This window comes from Phoxinus phoxinus (assembly GCF_949152265.1).
Source record: "Phoxinus phoxinus genome assembly, chromosome: 20".
In the NCBI taxonomy this organism is placed as follows: domain Eukaryota; kingdom Metazoa; phylum Chordata; class Actinopteri; order Cypriniformes; family Leuciscidae; genus Phoxinus; species Phoxinus phoxinus.
The window spans coordinates 21,905,484-21,921,526 of record NC_136895.1 but is presented as its reverse complement, the minus strand read 5'-3'; the positions used below and the strand labels follow the sequence as shown (position 1 = coordinate 21,921,526).

The 16,043-nt window shown below is 40.9% G+C and overlaps 1 protein-coding gene across 2 annotated transcripts in view; it reads right to left on the bottom strand.

Annotated features, from left to right (window-relative positions):
- The window catches only part of LOC306988443 (uncharacterized protein), a 38,806-nt gene extending 23,742 nt beyond the window's left edge, over nt 1-15,064 (bottom strand). The window contains exons 1-6 of one of the 2 annotated variants that reach the window (XM_079593446.1): nt 14,825-15,064; nt 12,742-12,816; nt 12,304-12,633; nt 11,488-11,814; nt 9,024-9,182; nt 7,975-8,022 (exon numbers count right to left, since the gene is read on the bottom strand). In XM_079593446.1, coding sequence (XP_079449572.1) covers nt 7,975-8,022; nt 9,024-9,182; nt 11,488-11,814; nt 12,304-12,633; nt 12,742-12,778 — 901 coding nt within the window. In that variant the 5' untranslated portion in view covers nt 12,779-12,816; nt 14,825-15,064. The remainder of the gene's footprint in view (nt 1-7,974; nt 8,023-9,023; nt 9,183-11,487; nt 11,815-12,303; nt 12,634-12,741; nt 12,817-14,824) is intronic. The other variant, XM_079593447.1, reaches the window with a different exon arrangement.
- Nucleotides 15,065-16,043: the final 979 nt, after the last annotated feature.

Here is a 16,043-nt window from a genome sequence, read left to right as displayed (position 1 = left end):
CCCGTGGGTCACAGTCTCCCCATGCAGCCCAGCCACCAAAACGTGCTGAAGTCAATGGAGAAGACTTTACTTCAGAGATGGAGTACTGGTCCGCCGCTTTTATTGTTTAGACGACACACAGTTCTATCCTCAAATCGTTCTCCCACGCAAAATGCAACCCAATGTTATGCGCCAAATGCATGAAGGGCCAGTAGGTGGACATTTTGGTATTGAAAGGACTGTGGCCAGACTTCAAACCAGATACTACTGGTACCACATGAGAGAAGATGTGGCTCTCTGGTGCCGGACTTGTACAAACTGCGCATGCAGAGCCAGACCCCACAAGACTCCACAAGCGCCCATGGGAACTGTCAGAGTTGGAGCCCCCATGGAGCGCATTGCACAGGACATTATGGGCCCACTCAATGAGACAGAACGTAAAAAAAAAGTTATATACTCGTAATACAGGAGTATTTCACAAAATGGACTGAAGTATTCGCAATACCTGACGAAAATGCTGTGACAGTGGCAAACGTTGTTGCAACTGAATGGGTGTGCCGCTTTGGAATGCCTCACTCTCTGCACAGCGATCAAGGACGCAATTTTGAATCAGAGGTATTCCAAGAAATGTGCCGTTTGTTTGGCATCGACAAAACCCACACTACACCATTCAGACCGCAGTCCGACAGCCAAGTTGAACGTTTCAACGCCACACTCCAACGGATCCTGGCCTCCACTGCAGAACACTGTCACTGGGATTGGGACCTGATGATCCCATATGCAGTTATGGCCTACAGAGCAACCAAGCACAGCGCTACTGGTTTCACCCCAAACTTCATGATGTTCGGCCGCGAAATAAGTGAGCCAGTGGACCTTGTGGCTGGTTTGCCCCCGGACTCTGACCATGCACCTTCAGCCCCCGAGTATGTGCAACAAATGCGTGAGCGGTTGGAACTGGCTCACAACATCACCCGAGAAGCCCTTGGTGAGTCAGTCACACGTGCAAAAAGACAATACGACAAAAACGCTTGCCACACACAGTACAAAGTCGGTGATGCGGTGTGGTATCTCATCAAAGGAACACGTCATGTCAAAAACAAAGTCAAAAAGTTCCTCCCCTCCTACGAAGGACCTTACTTTGTTATGGGACATTTAGATGATCTAGTCTACCGGATCCAAAAGGGCCCCAGAGCTAAGGTCAAAGTCGTCCACCATGATCAACTCAAATGCTACCGCAGCCGTGAGCCCCTGGATAACACCTGGGTCCTGGACCAATCCCAGAACTGGACGCCTTCTGAGATCCTGCCACCCGCTGTGGACGGGCACCCAGCAGACCGGGAGGATCTCGGCTTACACAGCCTCTACTCTATTGCCTCGAGTGATAGCCCCAGTGACTCCTGGCCGTCCACTCCACCTGCTACTAATTCTCACATGATCGGGTCTCTTCCATCCACTCCTTCCCATGTGATACTTGACCATGGTGGGGGTGCGGTAGGAGAGCCAGACCACCAGGCTCCGCGCGAACCTCGGCCCCAACGTCAGCGCCGAGGACCGTGCCGTTATGGGGACTGGGTCACTGAGTGAGTCACCTATGACAGTTCATATTTGCACTAGAGACTTTACAGTTTACGTTTTTGGACGTTTTTGGAGTCTAGTTTGTTCTATGCTTTTTCTACAAAAAGCACCCTTTTCACGTAAAAAAAAAAAAAGCGAAGAGCTTTTCAATGCTTTTACATGCTTGCACTTTATTGCATCCAATGTATGTTTTGATTATTACCGGAATAGTCAGGCAGTATTACCTCTGGTCACCGAAGAATAGGATTTAATAGGTGATGTACTCTTATGTTTTATTTGAGACTATTTCATTTCTATTAATTTTTCACTCCTGTGTTCACTGTTGAATGAGCTTTAGAACTTTTAGCACTGTTTAGGCACTTGTTAAATTAGTATAACCTACCTATTTGGATTTACATACTATTTGGGACACAGCTATCTCTTCACATTTTAGGCCTACAGATATAGAGAGTGTGTGCTAAGTATATTTAGATGGAATGGAATTAGTGTTAATTGCCAGTCCATGGTGGGGGTAGTGTTGTGGGATGTGCCTCCAGTGTGTTTAGTTTAGGACAGCTCAGTGTGTGTGAATGAGAGTGAATGAGTGCGCGTGTCCGAGATGCGCCCCTCCCCCCTGTATGACGCCCGCGAAACAGCGGATGAGAGTGGTGTGGGAATGATACGGTGACCAGTGCAGGTAATTAGCTATGTGCAGTGTATTTCAGTGCAGCCAGAAAAATAAAGACACCCAAACTCTTCGGCAAGACGGCCTCTTTGTTTTTGTATGCTACCATCACACTAAACAGCGTGAAGTTTAGGGAATTAACCCCGGGAGGAAAACTTCCGGCCCTGGAGAAGACGGATCTCCCCTGTCTCTCCCAACCACGGTTAGGAGACAGAAGCAGGAAAGGTTAACATGAGGCACACACGCGCGCGGTCTCTTGCTCTCTCTCCCTCTGTCATGCACGCGCTACGCGGTTTGGAGCACAGTCTCTGTCTCGCGGGCGCGCTCGCTCGCTCTAGATTCCGGGAGAAACTTTTTGCGGGCATCAGTGAGCTATATATTTAATATAATCATTAAAATATAATTATTGATTTTTCATTAGACTATTTTTTGCTGCCCCCTCAGAACTCGGCACCCTACGCACAGTGCGTGATGTGATGCGCGTGGTGGGAGTGGCAGCGCTGAATGAACCTTGTTGAAAAGTGTCTGCATGATTCACGTAGGTCACATTTTCAGGTCGGAAAATCCGGAATTCTGATTAGAAGTGGAAGTAGCGTTCTAACTGAGTGAATACAGCAAAACTACCTCTATTCCTTAGTGAGCGCAAGCAGCAGTGCAGCCAGCCACAGGTGCGGTTACCGAGTGTTGTGTTGTTCTATGGTGCGCTAAACTGTGGCGCTGTTACAAAATAGCCTAAATTAAAGCATTTAAAGTTGGGGATAAAACATATGCTAATTATATTTAGAATACAGTAATATATAAATGCTTATAAAGGAATAAATATCAAGGATTAAATCAATGAAAATTTCTTTATTGGTGAAAAAAAAAAAAAATGCAACTGGTCGACCAATGAGAATGTCAGTCGACCAAGACGGCATCGACCGATTAGTCGACTAAACGACTAAAGTTGACAGCCCTAATTATTACCGAACAGAACGAGCTAATGCCTATCAGCTAGCCAACACTGTTTTCTTTAAACAACAACGTTCGTTGTTTCGCAGTTAAGAGATAACGTTCGTTACAAAACTTTTATTTTTAATGTTACATATGAGTTGATATGATGTAATATTTGTTGGCTGCTAGCTACTGTTAACAAGTGTACAGGTCTCAACTTGTCCATGTAACTTTAATATTAATAATATAGATTGACCATAGTTCATCACTAATGTTAAATTCTGTGTTGATTTTGCAGGGGGCTGATGAACACACCCGTGCTCTTATAGAGTGGCTAATGAAAGGGAGGAAAGAAAAGGAGATCGACGAGAGCTTGAGGAGAGACAAGAACAGGAGGCCAGAGAAAAAGAGAGAGAAAGGGAGACGAAAGAGCAAAGATTCCTTCAGCTTTTAGAAATAATTTCTAAAAGAAATATTAATAAAGAAAACTAATTTTATGCACTCTCTTTCCATTTATTTGTTAGTAAGTTAATTGTGTCATGCCGTTTTAGCCAGTTTTATTACAAAACACTTAATTCCCAGGGACTCACAGTAGCTAGATTGTCAGTAAAGTGTTTAATATGTGGCATTGAGTAATTCATATGTGTAAAGTTTGTTGTCTGTGCACTTATTTTGTGGCAGATTCCAGATGGTTTTTGAAACAAGCAAATTGCAAGTATATCTGGAAATTGTTGTCTGAATATGAGTGCCGCACTGTAGAGAAATACCCACACACTCTAGACACCTTTAAAATGTATTTGCTTTATTTTTGTGTATATAACTTTTAAATGGATACAGAATACAAAGCTTAACACTTTGGCACAAAGTAGTAATAGAGTTTAAAGCACCACCAAAAGTTTTAAAACATTCTTATGTCATCTTGAGTGAAGAAAATGATCTTCAGCAGCTTCAGTAAGGTAACCTCCACAGGTTTCTAAAGGGACTTTAATACTAGCTGTCTCATTTGTAGGACATAGCTTTAAAATAATTCAAAATCTGTTTCTTTCAAAGCATGTGTACAAGATGAGGACTTTACACCTTTGGTAATTTTTGGATTTTCAATTGAATTTTTTCTACCCAAATTGAATTTAAATTATTTGTAAAAATTAAGCTCAAATATGTGATATGTAGCTGGAACACCAGCACTTCAATGTCCTTTTTTCACCACCCATGGTCGCAAACAGCTGACTGGATGGACTGGCATAAACGTCGGAGGTTGGGGCGGAGGTCAGCTCCATCTTTAAAATATAGATGAAGAATTAGCACAGCAGCATTGAGGTGGCAGTAGGTTGTAGGGCTCACAATCTGTAAACGTGTATATAGTTTATATTAGAATACAATTTGAATCGACAAGACATTTGTATGTTTTCTGCGTTGGCTTATTTATAAATATATGTATTTGATCCATTTCTTATGTATTTTTGACACAGAGATGTAAAAGCCTCTATGTGACATCTGAAATTTTCTTCTTGTATGTTTATGTTCAGTTATTTCACAATGGCAATGAAAAGGACCTATTGATTGTCATTAAAGTTAAATTACTGAACCTAAATACACAAGCTTGGTAAATTATTTTAGAAATAAATTTCTTCATTTACATCTGAAGTCTTCGTGTGTGTGCGCGCGTGTGTGTGTGTGAGACACACACACACACACACACACACACACACACACTGCTTGTGATATTACCACCAATGAATGAATTAACAGAGATACACGCATGCATACATCTCTATTGATTCATTCATGTTTATTCATTGACGGTAATATCACAAGCAAATAAATTACTTTTTCCTTACCAAAAATCAACATTGTTTTTTTCTGACTGAGGTAAAATGTATTAGCCAAATAATGATACTTACGTTATTTGAGAAATTACACAACTCGACGAAGGCGTGATCTGCGAGCAGCTGACCGACGACTCCTCTGACTTGTGAGCAGGAACGACGTAAAAACGCAGACGAAAGCAGAACTAAAAACAAAGTGCAGTCAGTGGAATGGGCTCTTTAAATTTTCACATGTCACGTGACAATGCCAACATGGCGCATGTAGTACGTCCGGACTCCACAGGGGGGCAGTGTTCCGGAAGACACTGAAGCATCCCTGGGTGCCGCCATTGGCTAGCGGACCCCCACCTGCTGTTAGCATTCCATTTACTCCCATTCATTTTGGCGTCACTTTAACAGCGAATAACTTTACATCTGAGGCGTTTAAAGACTCCGTTTGTCCATTGTTTATTTCTAAAGAAACACGAAAATGTATAAAAGGCTCCATTACCTTGTATCTTACGTCATGTCACGTCAGAGACTGTTCACGTCACGTCTGCCCAGCCAGAGATGGTTCAAGCCACGTCTGCCCAGTCCGAGACAGATCGGGAGATGCCCATTCTCATGGCCGGGGGGTGACTGATCGGTTATTTAGAGCGTTTAGCTCGGATCCTGGAGACGCCCTTCAGACCTTCAGTGTCTGCTGTTCCAGAGCCGGAGCCAGTGTCTGCTGTTCCAGAGCCGGAGCCAGTGTCTGCTGTTCCAGAGCCGGAGCCAGTGTCGTCTGTTCCTGAGTCGGGTCTGGTGGTTCCGATTTCGGTGGTCCGGAGACGGAAGAGGAGAAGGAGAAAGGCCTCTTCGACGGATCGTCTGGTGGTTCCTAACCCAGAGACCAGCCCGGAGGTAACTGCCATCCCTGCCGCGTCGCCCAGGTGTCTTGCCCTGCCGGCCCCGCCCGAGCTGCTCGCCCTGGTTCCTGAGCTGGTCTCTGTTGCTGTTCCTGAGCCGGTGTCTGTTGCTGTTCCTGAGCCGGTGTCTGTTGCTGTTCCTGAGCCGGTGTCTGTTGCTGTTCCTGAGCCGGTGTCTGTTGCTGTTCCTGAGCCGGTGTCTGTTGCTGTTCTTGAGCCGGTGTCTGTTGCTGTTCCTGAGCCGGTGACCGTTCCTGAGCCGGTGACCGTTCCTGAGCCGGTGACCTCTCCGCCCTGGCCCCCCGAGGGGTCGTCTCCGCCCTGGCCCCCGAGGGGTCGTCTCCGCCCTGGCCGGCCAAGGGGTCGTCTCCGCCCTGGCCGCCCGAGGGGTCGTCTCCGCCCTGGCCGCCCGAGGGGTCGTCTCCGCCCTGGCCGCCCGAGGGGTCGTCTCCGCCCTGGCCGCCCGATGGGTCGTCTGCTTCGCCCTGGCCGCCCGATGGGTCGTCTGCTTCGCCTGGGCCGCCCGATGAACTGTCTGTTTCCCCTGTTCCCCTTCATGGACCTGGCCCCCCATCCCTCCCCCTGATCCTCCACCGTTCCACCTCCCTCCTGAACTCTTGTGTTGCGTTGTAGGTACGTTAATGGAGCGTCTGGTAGCCGCTCCGTAGAGAGGGGGTACTGTCACAGTGTCTGGTTGTGTTTCCCTGGGTTGTCACTAGAGGTCCTCGTTCTCACGGTGTCTTTCACATTTGACTTCAATTCCCAGCATTCTGTCTGTCACTCATCAGTTCATTACACTCAGCTGTTTCCCATCACCTTGTTAGATCTGTGTGTGTATATATACCCTGGCTGTTTCTGTGTTAGTTGTCGAGTCCTTGTTTAATGTCCCCACACTTCCGTTCCTGTTACTTGTTCTTGTCTTGTCGGATTGAATTACTGGATTTTGACCATTTGCCTGGCTGGATTGTGAGTACGGATTTCCCAAATAAATATCTAACTGCACTTGGATCTGCTGTCTCTCCATTGTGTGTGTCGTGACACTTTAATTCTGGCTCCTCAGTGGACGTCTTTTCAAAGTACGACAGGCGTTACTGTTTTAAAGGACTTTTTCATAACTCTGATTATATTTGGTGAGTGTGCGATTAACAATTATTGTCTCGACTCACACCTGCTGCTTTAATAAGGTACAATTTTGTGCTTTTATTGCAGTATGCACAATCGTTCCTTGGGGTACAAAATTGCCCCTTAAATGGTACAAAGTTATAAGGTACAATTTTGTACCTCGCAATAAAAGTACAAAGCTGTACCCTTCAGGGTACCACCCCAGTGACGGCCACTTGTACCTTAAAAGGTACAGTTTTGTACTTTTTTTCTGAGAGTGTAGGCATAAGGGTTTTTATACTGTACAAACTGTATATTCTATCCCAGTGGTTCTCAACTCCAGTCCTCGGAACCCGCTGCTCTGCACATTTTGTATGTCTCTCATATCTGACACACTCAGTTCAGTTCATGGAGTCTAACGAGCTGATGATGTGATTCCGGTGTGTTTAATAAGGGAGACATACAAATTGTGCAGAGCAGTGGGTCCCGAGGACTGGAGTTGAGAACCACTGTTCTATCCCATTACACTGCCCCTATCCCTAAACCCAGTGGTTCTCAACTCCAGTCCTCGGGACCCACTGCTCTGCACAATTTGTATGTCTTCCTTATTAAACACACCTGAATCACATCATCAACTCGTTAGGAGAGACTCCATGAACTGAACTGAGTGTGTCAGATATGAGAGACATACAAAATGTGCAGAGCAGCGGGTCCCGAGGACTGGAGTTGAGAACCACTGCCTAAACCAACCCCATCACAGGAAACATTCTGTATTTTTACATTTTTAATAAAACATTGTTTTTTATGTTTTTTAAGCTATTTGAATTACGAGGACTCATGAAATGTCCTCATGAATAAAACCATGTTTAAGTTTTAATACCAGTGTAATACACGTCATTATACAAATTTGTGTCCTCATAGCACACATACACACACACACACACACACACACACACACACACACACACACACACACACACACACACGAGCATTTAAAGTGATATCTTACTGAGTGGAGGAAGTCCTTCCAAGCTACCTCTACTCCTTAATGTAAGACCTACAATTGAAAACAGGTAAACTGAATTAATTAGAGGAAGTCTCTAAATGTTTTATTTAGTTTTAGACTACATTTTATTACTATCTTGATAATAATAGAGGAAGCTTTCAAAGTACATTTTTGCTTCTCACGGTCTGTTTGAAGGTGAAGGTGAACTGTATACGGTAAACACTGAAAATTAACTGAAGGTTGATAACCACTGCAGAGCTAGATCTATCAATCTATATGATAAGCCAAGACAGCATAGACGTGAAAGCCGGACAAAAAAAATTTTTTTTGTACATCTAGATGATGGATTTAAATGTAAATAATGTAAAAAAAAAAGTTTTTTTTTTTTTAAAGTTAGTTAAGTTTTAGAACTTCCCAATTTACTTTATTCATAGCCATTTCATAGTAGCTTTCAAAAGTCAGATTAAACACTCACAAACATGCACATTCACGTAAGCCCCTTTCACACAGAGATTCCAGAAAATACATGGATAATGTGTCCCGGGATTTGTCCCAGGATCGTTTGATTTTGGTTCATTCACACTGCCAGTGATTTTCCGGGATCTGTGAGTGTGTTCACACACATCCCGGTAAGATCCTGTAAAGACACGTGACGTCAGGATGAGACGTGTAACGTACGCGACGAAAACATGACACTAACTCATCGCATGCCGTTCCACAAAGCTGGCGAACGATCTCAGCTTCAGCGCGGATATTAAGGAGCTCCTGGTCTCTGCTTCATTCCAGTTTGCAGACATTTCTTTCTTTGTTGATGATGAACACAAACTTTCTTCTAAGAGCAACAGAGTCGGGCGATGGCACATGCATCATCACTACGACACACCCCTTACGGCATTGATCCTAGCTTTTGTACACACAGGGCACGTTCCGGGACTGATCCCGGCAATGTATAGGTCTCCAACCTAGTGTTTGCGTTCACACAGAAGGCACTCTGGCAATTTCACGGGATCAACGCGCTGTGTGAAAGGGGCTTTATTGTCTCTCAGACTTACCAACAGATGGCTTTTTCTTTCTCTTTTTGTCCTTGTCATCATTATCTAGTGCTTCTTGGAGCAGTTTTAGAGTTTGCTCTGCATGGTCTATTTTTCGTTGCAGGATATCATCTTGTAATTTTCTTAAAATGCCATGAAGAACCTCTCTCTTCCGGAGTTCTAAAATGTAAATGTTAAGCTCATTATAACTTCATTGCAAGCATAATTGAAGGAATAGTATGTAACATTCAACCCATGCACTTGATCTTGTGAAAACTTGGTATGACATATGAGAGACATGAAAGTAGCACAGATGCTGGTGCTATACGTAACCAATCAAAAATAGATTGTGTTTCTGGAACATCTCTGATTGGTAGATCTCACATCGGGTCCCGGCAGGAGGTAATACACACAATTCTACGTTATATTTAGCATTAAAACAACCTCACACAAAAACTTGTGCTTTCTGTTTTTTGCATGATGATAAATAGCGTTTTTTTAATAATAAACGAGCGAGAGAGCAACTCGTGACAACACTTATGGAAAGACTATGTTTTTGTTTGGTTGGTAATGTATTTGCAGTCTATGTGTTTCTCTTCGCGAGACACAAATAACTTTTGTGTAATGAATTCATCAAGCGCACCATCACACGTACTGTACTCATGGAAAACTAACACCATAAGTATGATTAATTATTGAGTCATTAGCATGTTATAATGTTTTAAGGGGCATTTGCTGCGTATGTGTATGTGTCACCTTGCTTAGCCTAGTTATCATTTGCTCATGGAAACACAGGTGAATAAAGATTTGTTTATGTTTATATTTATATGCTCAAATATATAGCAGTCACTAAACAAATACAGCGGGTGAAATAAGTATTGAATATGTTACCTTTTTTCTCAGTAGCTAAATATATTTCCAAAGGTGCTATTGACATGAAATTTTCACCAGATGTTGGTAACAACCCTAGTAATCCATATATACAAAGAAACCAAAACAAATAAGTTCAGAAATGAAGTTATGTGTAATAATGTGAAATGACACAGGGGAAAAGTATTGAACACATGAAGAACGGGAGGTGCAAAAAGGCATGGAAAGCTAAGATAACAGCTGACAACTATCAGTAATTAAAAAGCAATCCAGCCCCCTGTCAGTGCAAATTAATATCAGCTGTTTCAGTCCCAACTGATGGCCTACAAAAAGGTCTCATTGCCAAGGTGTCACACAAGACACATCTCATGATGGATAAAAGCAAAGAGCGGTCTCAAGACCTTCGCAACCTAATTGTTGCAAAACATGATGGCATTCTTCTGAATGTTCCAGTGAGCACTGTTGGGGCCATAATATGGAAGTGGAAAGACAATCATTTCACCATGAATTTGCCTCGACCAGGTGCTCCTCGCAAGATTTCTGACAGAGGAGTGAAAAGAATAATCAAAAAGACCTGCAATTAGCAGGTACTGTTGTCTCAAAGAAAACAGTAAGTAATGCACTCCACCGCCATGGCCTGTATGCACGCTCACCAAGCAAAAGTCCATTGCTGAAAAAAAGCATGTTGAAGCTCTTTTAAAGTTTGCTGCACAACATTTGGAAAAGCCAGTAAAATACTGGGAGAATATAGTGTGGTCAGATGAGAGCAAAATTGAACTGTTTGGATGCCATAATACACACCATGTTTGGAGGAGAAATGGCACTGCACATCACCCTAAACACCATACAACTTGGTGTTGGCTCTTGGACAACTCTTCTGACTATTCTTTTCACTCCTCTGTCAGAAATATTGCGAGGAGCACCTTCGAGGAGCACCTTCGAGGCATTTGCCACCCTCGAGGCAAATTCATGGTGAAATGATTGTCTTTCCACTTCCATATTATGGCCCCAACAGCAACACTGCTCACTGGAACATTCAGAAGCTTAGAAATGCGCCTATAACCAATGCCATCATTATGTTTTGCAACAATTAGGTTGCGAAGGTCTTGAGACAGCTCTTTGCTTTTATCCATCATGAGATGTGTCTTGTGTGACACCTTGGCAATGAGACCTTTTTGTAGGCCATCAGTTGGGACTGAAACAGCTGATATTAATTTGCACTGACAGGGGGCTGGATTGCTTTTTAATTACTGATAGTTTTCAGCTGTTATCTTAGCTTTCCATGCCTTTTTGCACCTCCCGTTCTTCATGTGTTCAATACTTTTCCCCTGTGTCATTTCATATTATTACACATAACTTAATTTCTGAACTTATTTTTTTTTGGTTTCTTTGTATATATGGATTACTAGGGTTGTTACCAACATCTGGTGAAAAATTCATGTCAATAGCACCTTTGGAAATATATTTACTGAGAAAAAAGGTAACGTATTCAATACTTATTTCACCCGCTGTATGTGATCGCTCAATGCAGAAACTGTTTTTTCTACGAATGAACAAAGAAATGAACTGTATGTAGTGATGAAATGTAGAAGCTGCAGTTTTAATAATGCCTTACCTCTCACTTGTAGGTGAACTGTTCCTGTCTGCAGGCATCCATGATGATATACGTTGCATGTATAGCCTCCTGAATTTGAAGGTTGAACATTTCTCAAAGTCAGAGAAAGATTTCCTCTCTCCAGCTCCTGGGTGAACATACTCACTCTGTTCTCATCACTGTATTTTATCTCCACTCCATACATATACTGATAAATGAGAACTGACTCTCTATACCAGCCGATGTTCATGGACACAGCACTGATTTCAGGTGAGAGATGAACAGGTAAGATGACGTCTGCTCCAGGGTCAGCAGACACAGTGGCAGTAGGAACCACAAGACTAAAGTCTTTAGGTAGACAGAAAGAACAATTTATTGTCAATGACATTAAGTCACTGCCACACCTAGTCAACACTTTAAATCACAATTTTAGGTTACACTTTATTTTAATGTGTCCCTGTTACAGTGTAATTATACATTTTAGTACTGAATAATATTAATGAACTACATGTACCTACTATAGTGTTAGGGTAGGAATAGAGTTTGGTTTAGGGTTAGTTGCATGTACTTATGGCCAATTTACAGCTAGGCTATTACTAGTAAATACATGTAATGTGTAACAATGACATTAAAATAAAGTGTTACCCAATTTTATTTTATTTTTAATTAAAAGTTTAACTACTATAGATTGAAACTTGGTGTCAAAATAAAACAAATCAATCAAGTATGACACAATTTTGTTTTTATATTTACACATAGTATAACAGACACTTTTCCCAAAGCAACTTACAGTGCAAGAATGCAATGTCTTAACCAGTAAATCTGCATAATACTTACGGCTGATACAGAGAAAAATATATTCTTTCATCGTTTGCCGTTCATGGATGACTTCACAAATATAGAGACCCCTCTGTGATGTTCTGACATCTCTGAGAATTAAAGACACATTTCCATTGTGTAGATCCTGCAATGAGAGACTCACTCGACCCTCACAGTCTTCGCTCACAGTCATCTGCCCGTCCTTATAATGGCAGACCAGATCAGCCCTATTATGCCACTTAATTTCCATTGAAGCAGCACTGATGACTGGCTTAAGATGACATAACAAAATAACATCATCTCCAAAATCACAAAATACAATGTCAGATGGACAAACAAGAGACAAATCTGAAGAAGAGAAAGAAAAAAATTAAACATTATTCATGTGTCAATTTGTACTAGTGTTTAAAGTACAGAGCATGTGACAGTCAAAACAGTTTTGTTTTTTAAACTTGCCTTGCCAAGTTTCTGACATTTTGGTAGTTTCAGCCATTTTTATAATTGATTTGAGATGGAAAATCCACTGTAGGCCTAGAACATAAATGGAAAATATGAATGAATCCACTTGCATTTTATGTTGATGTTTGCCATATATAAAAAAGTGTCAATAGAAAATGTGAGACAAAACAAACAAAAGAGCTTTTTTATCAATTAGAACAATCCATCAATTTAAAGTTTGAAAGTGGATTACCACAACATCAGTCCCTCCAGGGAGTATCTCTTGTGTTGTGGCAATCTTTCCAAAACTTTCTTCAAAACTCCCTACATATTAAAAAAAATCTTCTTTATTATTCTAATGAATTTAATTCCCAGCAAAGAGTTCAGCTGTGAAATAATGCTTATTATTCACCTATTACATCCACCATCTTCTCTTTCTGTTCCTGCTAGTCTTACAAAGTCTTGCAACCAAAAGTAACTAATTACATAATTTATAACATAATATTACATAGCATAGTACACAAAATCATTTGTCAAAGTGATATGTAAAAAAAATTTGAATACATTTTGTAATGTATTATGAAATGTATTGTACATTACATGCTTACCTTTTAAATTATTAAGTTTTAAAAAATCCATAACACTAAGAAATAGTGTTACTGACCCATACGGGAACCACAGACTGTGAGTAGAACAGTATACTAACAAGAATACTAACAATACTAATAACAAATAAAGCTTGATATATATTAGGCTAATAATCGACGAGGTATTTAAAAAGTTTTACTTTCACAAGCTTATATCCATCACATACACTGAAAACCCTAATAAGTTGATAAAACTCAATTGATTTGAGTAAACTCGTTCCCTCAATTTAATTGAGTAATGGGTTCTCCCAAAATGTGCATATTTAAGTTTACTTAACTTGGTGCTTATGTAGACTTGACTTAAATTGTTTAGTTCACCAAACTTGACGATTATTTAATGTACTTAGACAATAAAGTTCACTTAACTTAGTGTTCATTTCCACTCTTAACCCAAATTAGTTGACTTTACTCGCAAATCGCGTGGAAACCCGTTGCCCTATACCACTTTAGTTTTTACACAAGCTGAAACTAAACATGTTGAGTTGTATTAACATGGAACCCTAACTTTTTACACAAGCTGAAACTAAACTTTTCATTTGAGTGTCACTATTGTTGAGATTCATATGCTGATTGTTGATGTCTATGTGTGACAAAATAACATGGCATTTAAAAAAAAAATCTACATAATGTTTGTTACAACTGTTCAAATTATAACAATTCTGTTGGATTTCCTGGTGAAAAAAATCACAGGTCTTTCATATCAATCATATGGAAAGATCCAGACAATAATAGATTAAACTCTAGATGACATGAGGTGCTACTGACTTATAATCTTTATTGATGACAACATCAATACGCAGTCGCAGTCATAGTCACTGCATCACTTACTCTTGGCTTTTTTGCTATACCAATTGTGCCTTTTAAACACACAAGTAATGCAGCCAGAGAAAAACTAATGTTCAAATGTCAAGGGCCCAAAGCCAACACTTGTCACCATTATGGTGACTACAAATTAAACAATAATTCATCAACATCTAAACCTAAACTTAATTCTCAATACCGTCTGCTGCCAAGGCCTGTGCTCGTATACCGCCTTGGACGCACGTTAGACGCAGGTCTTTTCACGTGACCAGGAAGGTTTTAGCCCCCTCCCCTTCCTTATTAAACTAAACATACTAAGTTATCTCTGCTAAACCTGATTAGTGCAATGAATCTTTCAGCTAAATAGTTTAATCAACTAATGTTGTTTAGTAATGATAGCAGGTTTTTACTAAACATAAAAGAATAAGTAATGATCACTCGTAAGTTTAATTAGAAACAAAATCTGGGTTTACAGTGTAGCAGACACAAGGCCTAACTCAATTGCACTGACGCATCGAACTTTCGAACGAAAGAAAGAAAGAAAGAAAGAAAAAAAGAAAGAAAGAAAGAACGAAAAAAAAAGAGAGAGAAAGAACTTTTACAACTTTTGCACCAAGTTAGTTCCGTGCTGTTTCTAAAGAAAAAATATTTACTTTCGCTTTCACTTGGCTAGGCTCCGAAGAGGTTTTGTTCCGTTGTGGTGAAGAAATTAGTCCCAGCGAAGTGAGTCCCAGCTTATGACCCCAGTAGTAGCCTACTATGCCTGATCTAAAGCTGTTTTCGCGATTCTTAATGTAATTAATCAAACTTTAGGCTTGTTTGAGTTGCGCATTGCCTCGCCTCACCTCAGTCGTCATACTGTGTTACGTTCGTGAACGATTCGTTCTTTCTTTTTGAACGAATCTTTAAGGTGAACGTAATCCATTGACTCACATTTCTCGTTCACTCGACTGCACTTGATTTAAATGTACACTACTCTTTAGCTGCTTTTCTTATATTTTGTGTGTGTTTTAGACTTAGTTTTGTGGTAGGCTATTTTGCATTTTGAACAATTTACCTGACTCGACCTGCTGGCGTATTATGCAATGAACGAATGAACGAATCAGTGAACGAATCTTCACGAATCATTTTGGTGAACGAACTGAAAATGAACGAGTCTCTGGAAAGAATCATAATTTCCACAACGAGGCGGCTGCAGTAAGGGGAGGAGTGAAAAAAGGCAGACTTGTTAAACATATGTTTGTACATTTATTGAACTTCAATGATCAACAATCTTTTAAAAAAAATATGATCAATAGCCTAAGGTTGTCCTTGTCCTAAATTAATAAACGGATTATTAGTTTCCCTCATGTTTATGTCTGCCTGATGTCACCTTCGGCAGAGACTCTTCACAATGTTCTTCTTCATCATCAAGATAATCCGTTTCTAATGTGTGCTGTTGTGTTCAATTTTGAATGTGAGTCACGTTACAAAAATGCCTCTAACATCTGACCCTATCAAATCTGCGCTTTCGAAACGCCAATGATTCGTAAATCTTCTAATCGTTTGCGAATAATTTGCTTCAAACCAGTGATTCGGAGCGTGTATAAAATAAACTGCAAAAGTTTGGCTACAGGATTTCAGTGAACAAAACTGTTTCGAAACGAGCTGAAATGTCAATGGTTATACATAAAACCTACTATATAGACATTTCATATTATTAAGGGGTTTGTAAATTACATTTAATAGATTACACTTTGAATAAAACGTTTGTAAAAGCTGTAATGGATGTTTTCGTTGCATTTACACTGTTTGTCCAGTAGAGGTCACTAGCGTGTGTTGCGTTTCGAGCGCTGTGAAACAGTGAATCATTTTCCGAAGCAATTGGTTTAA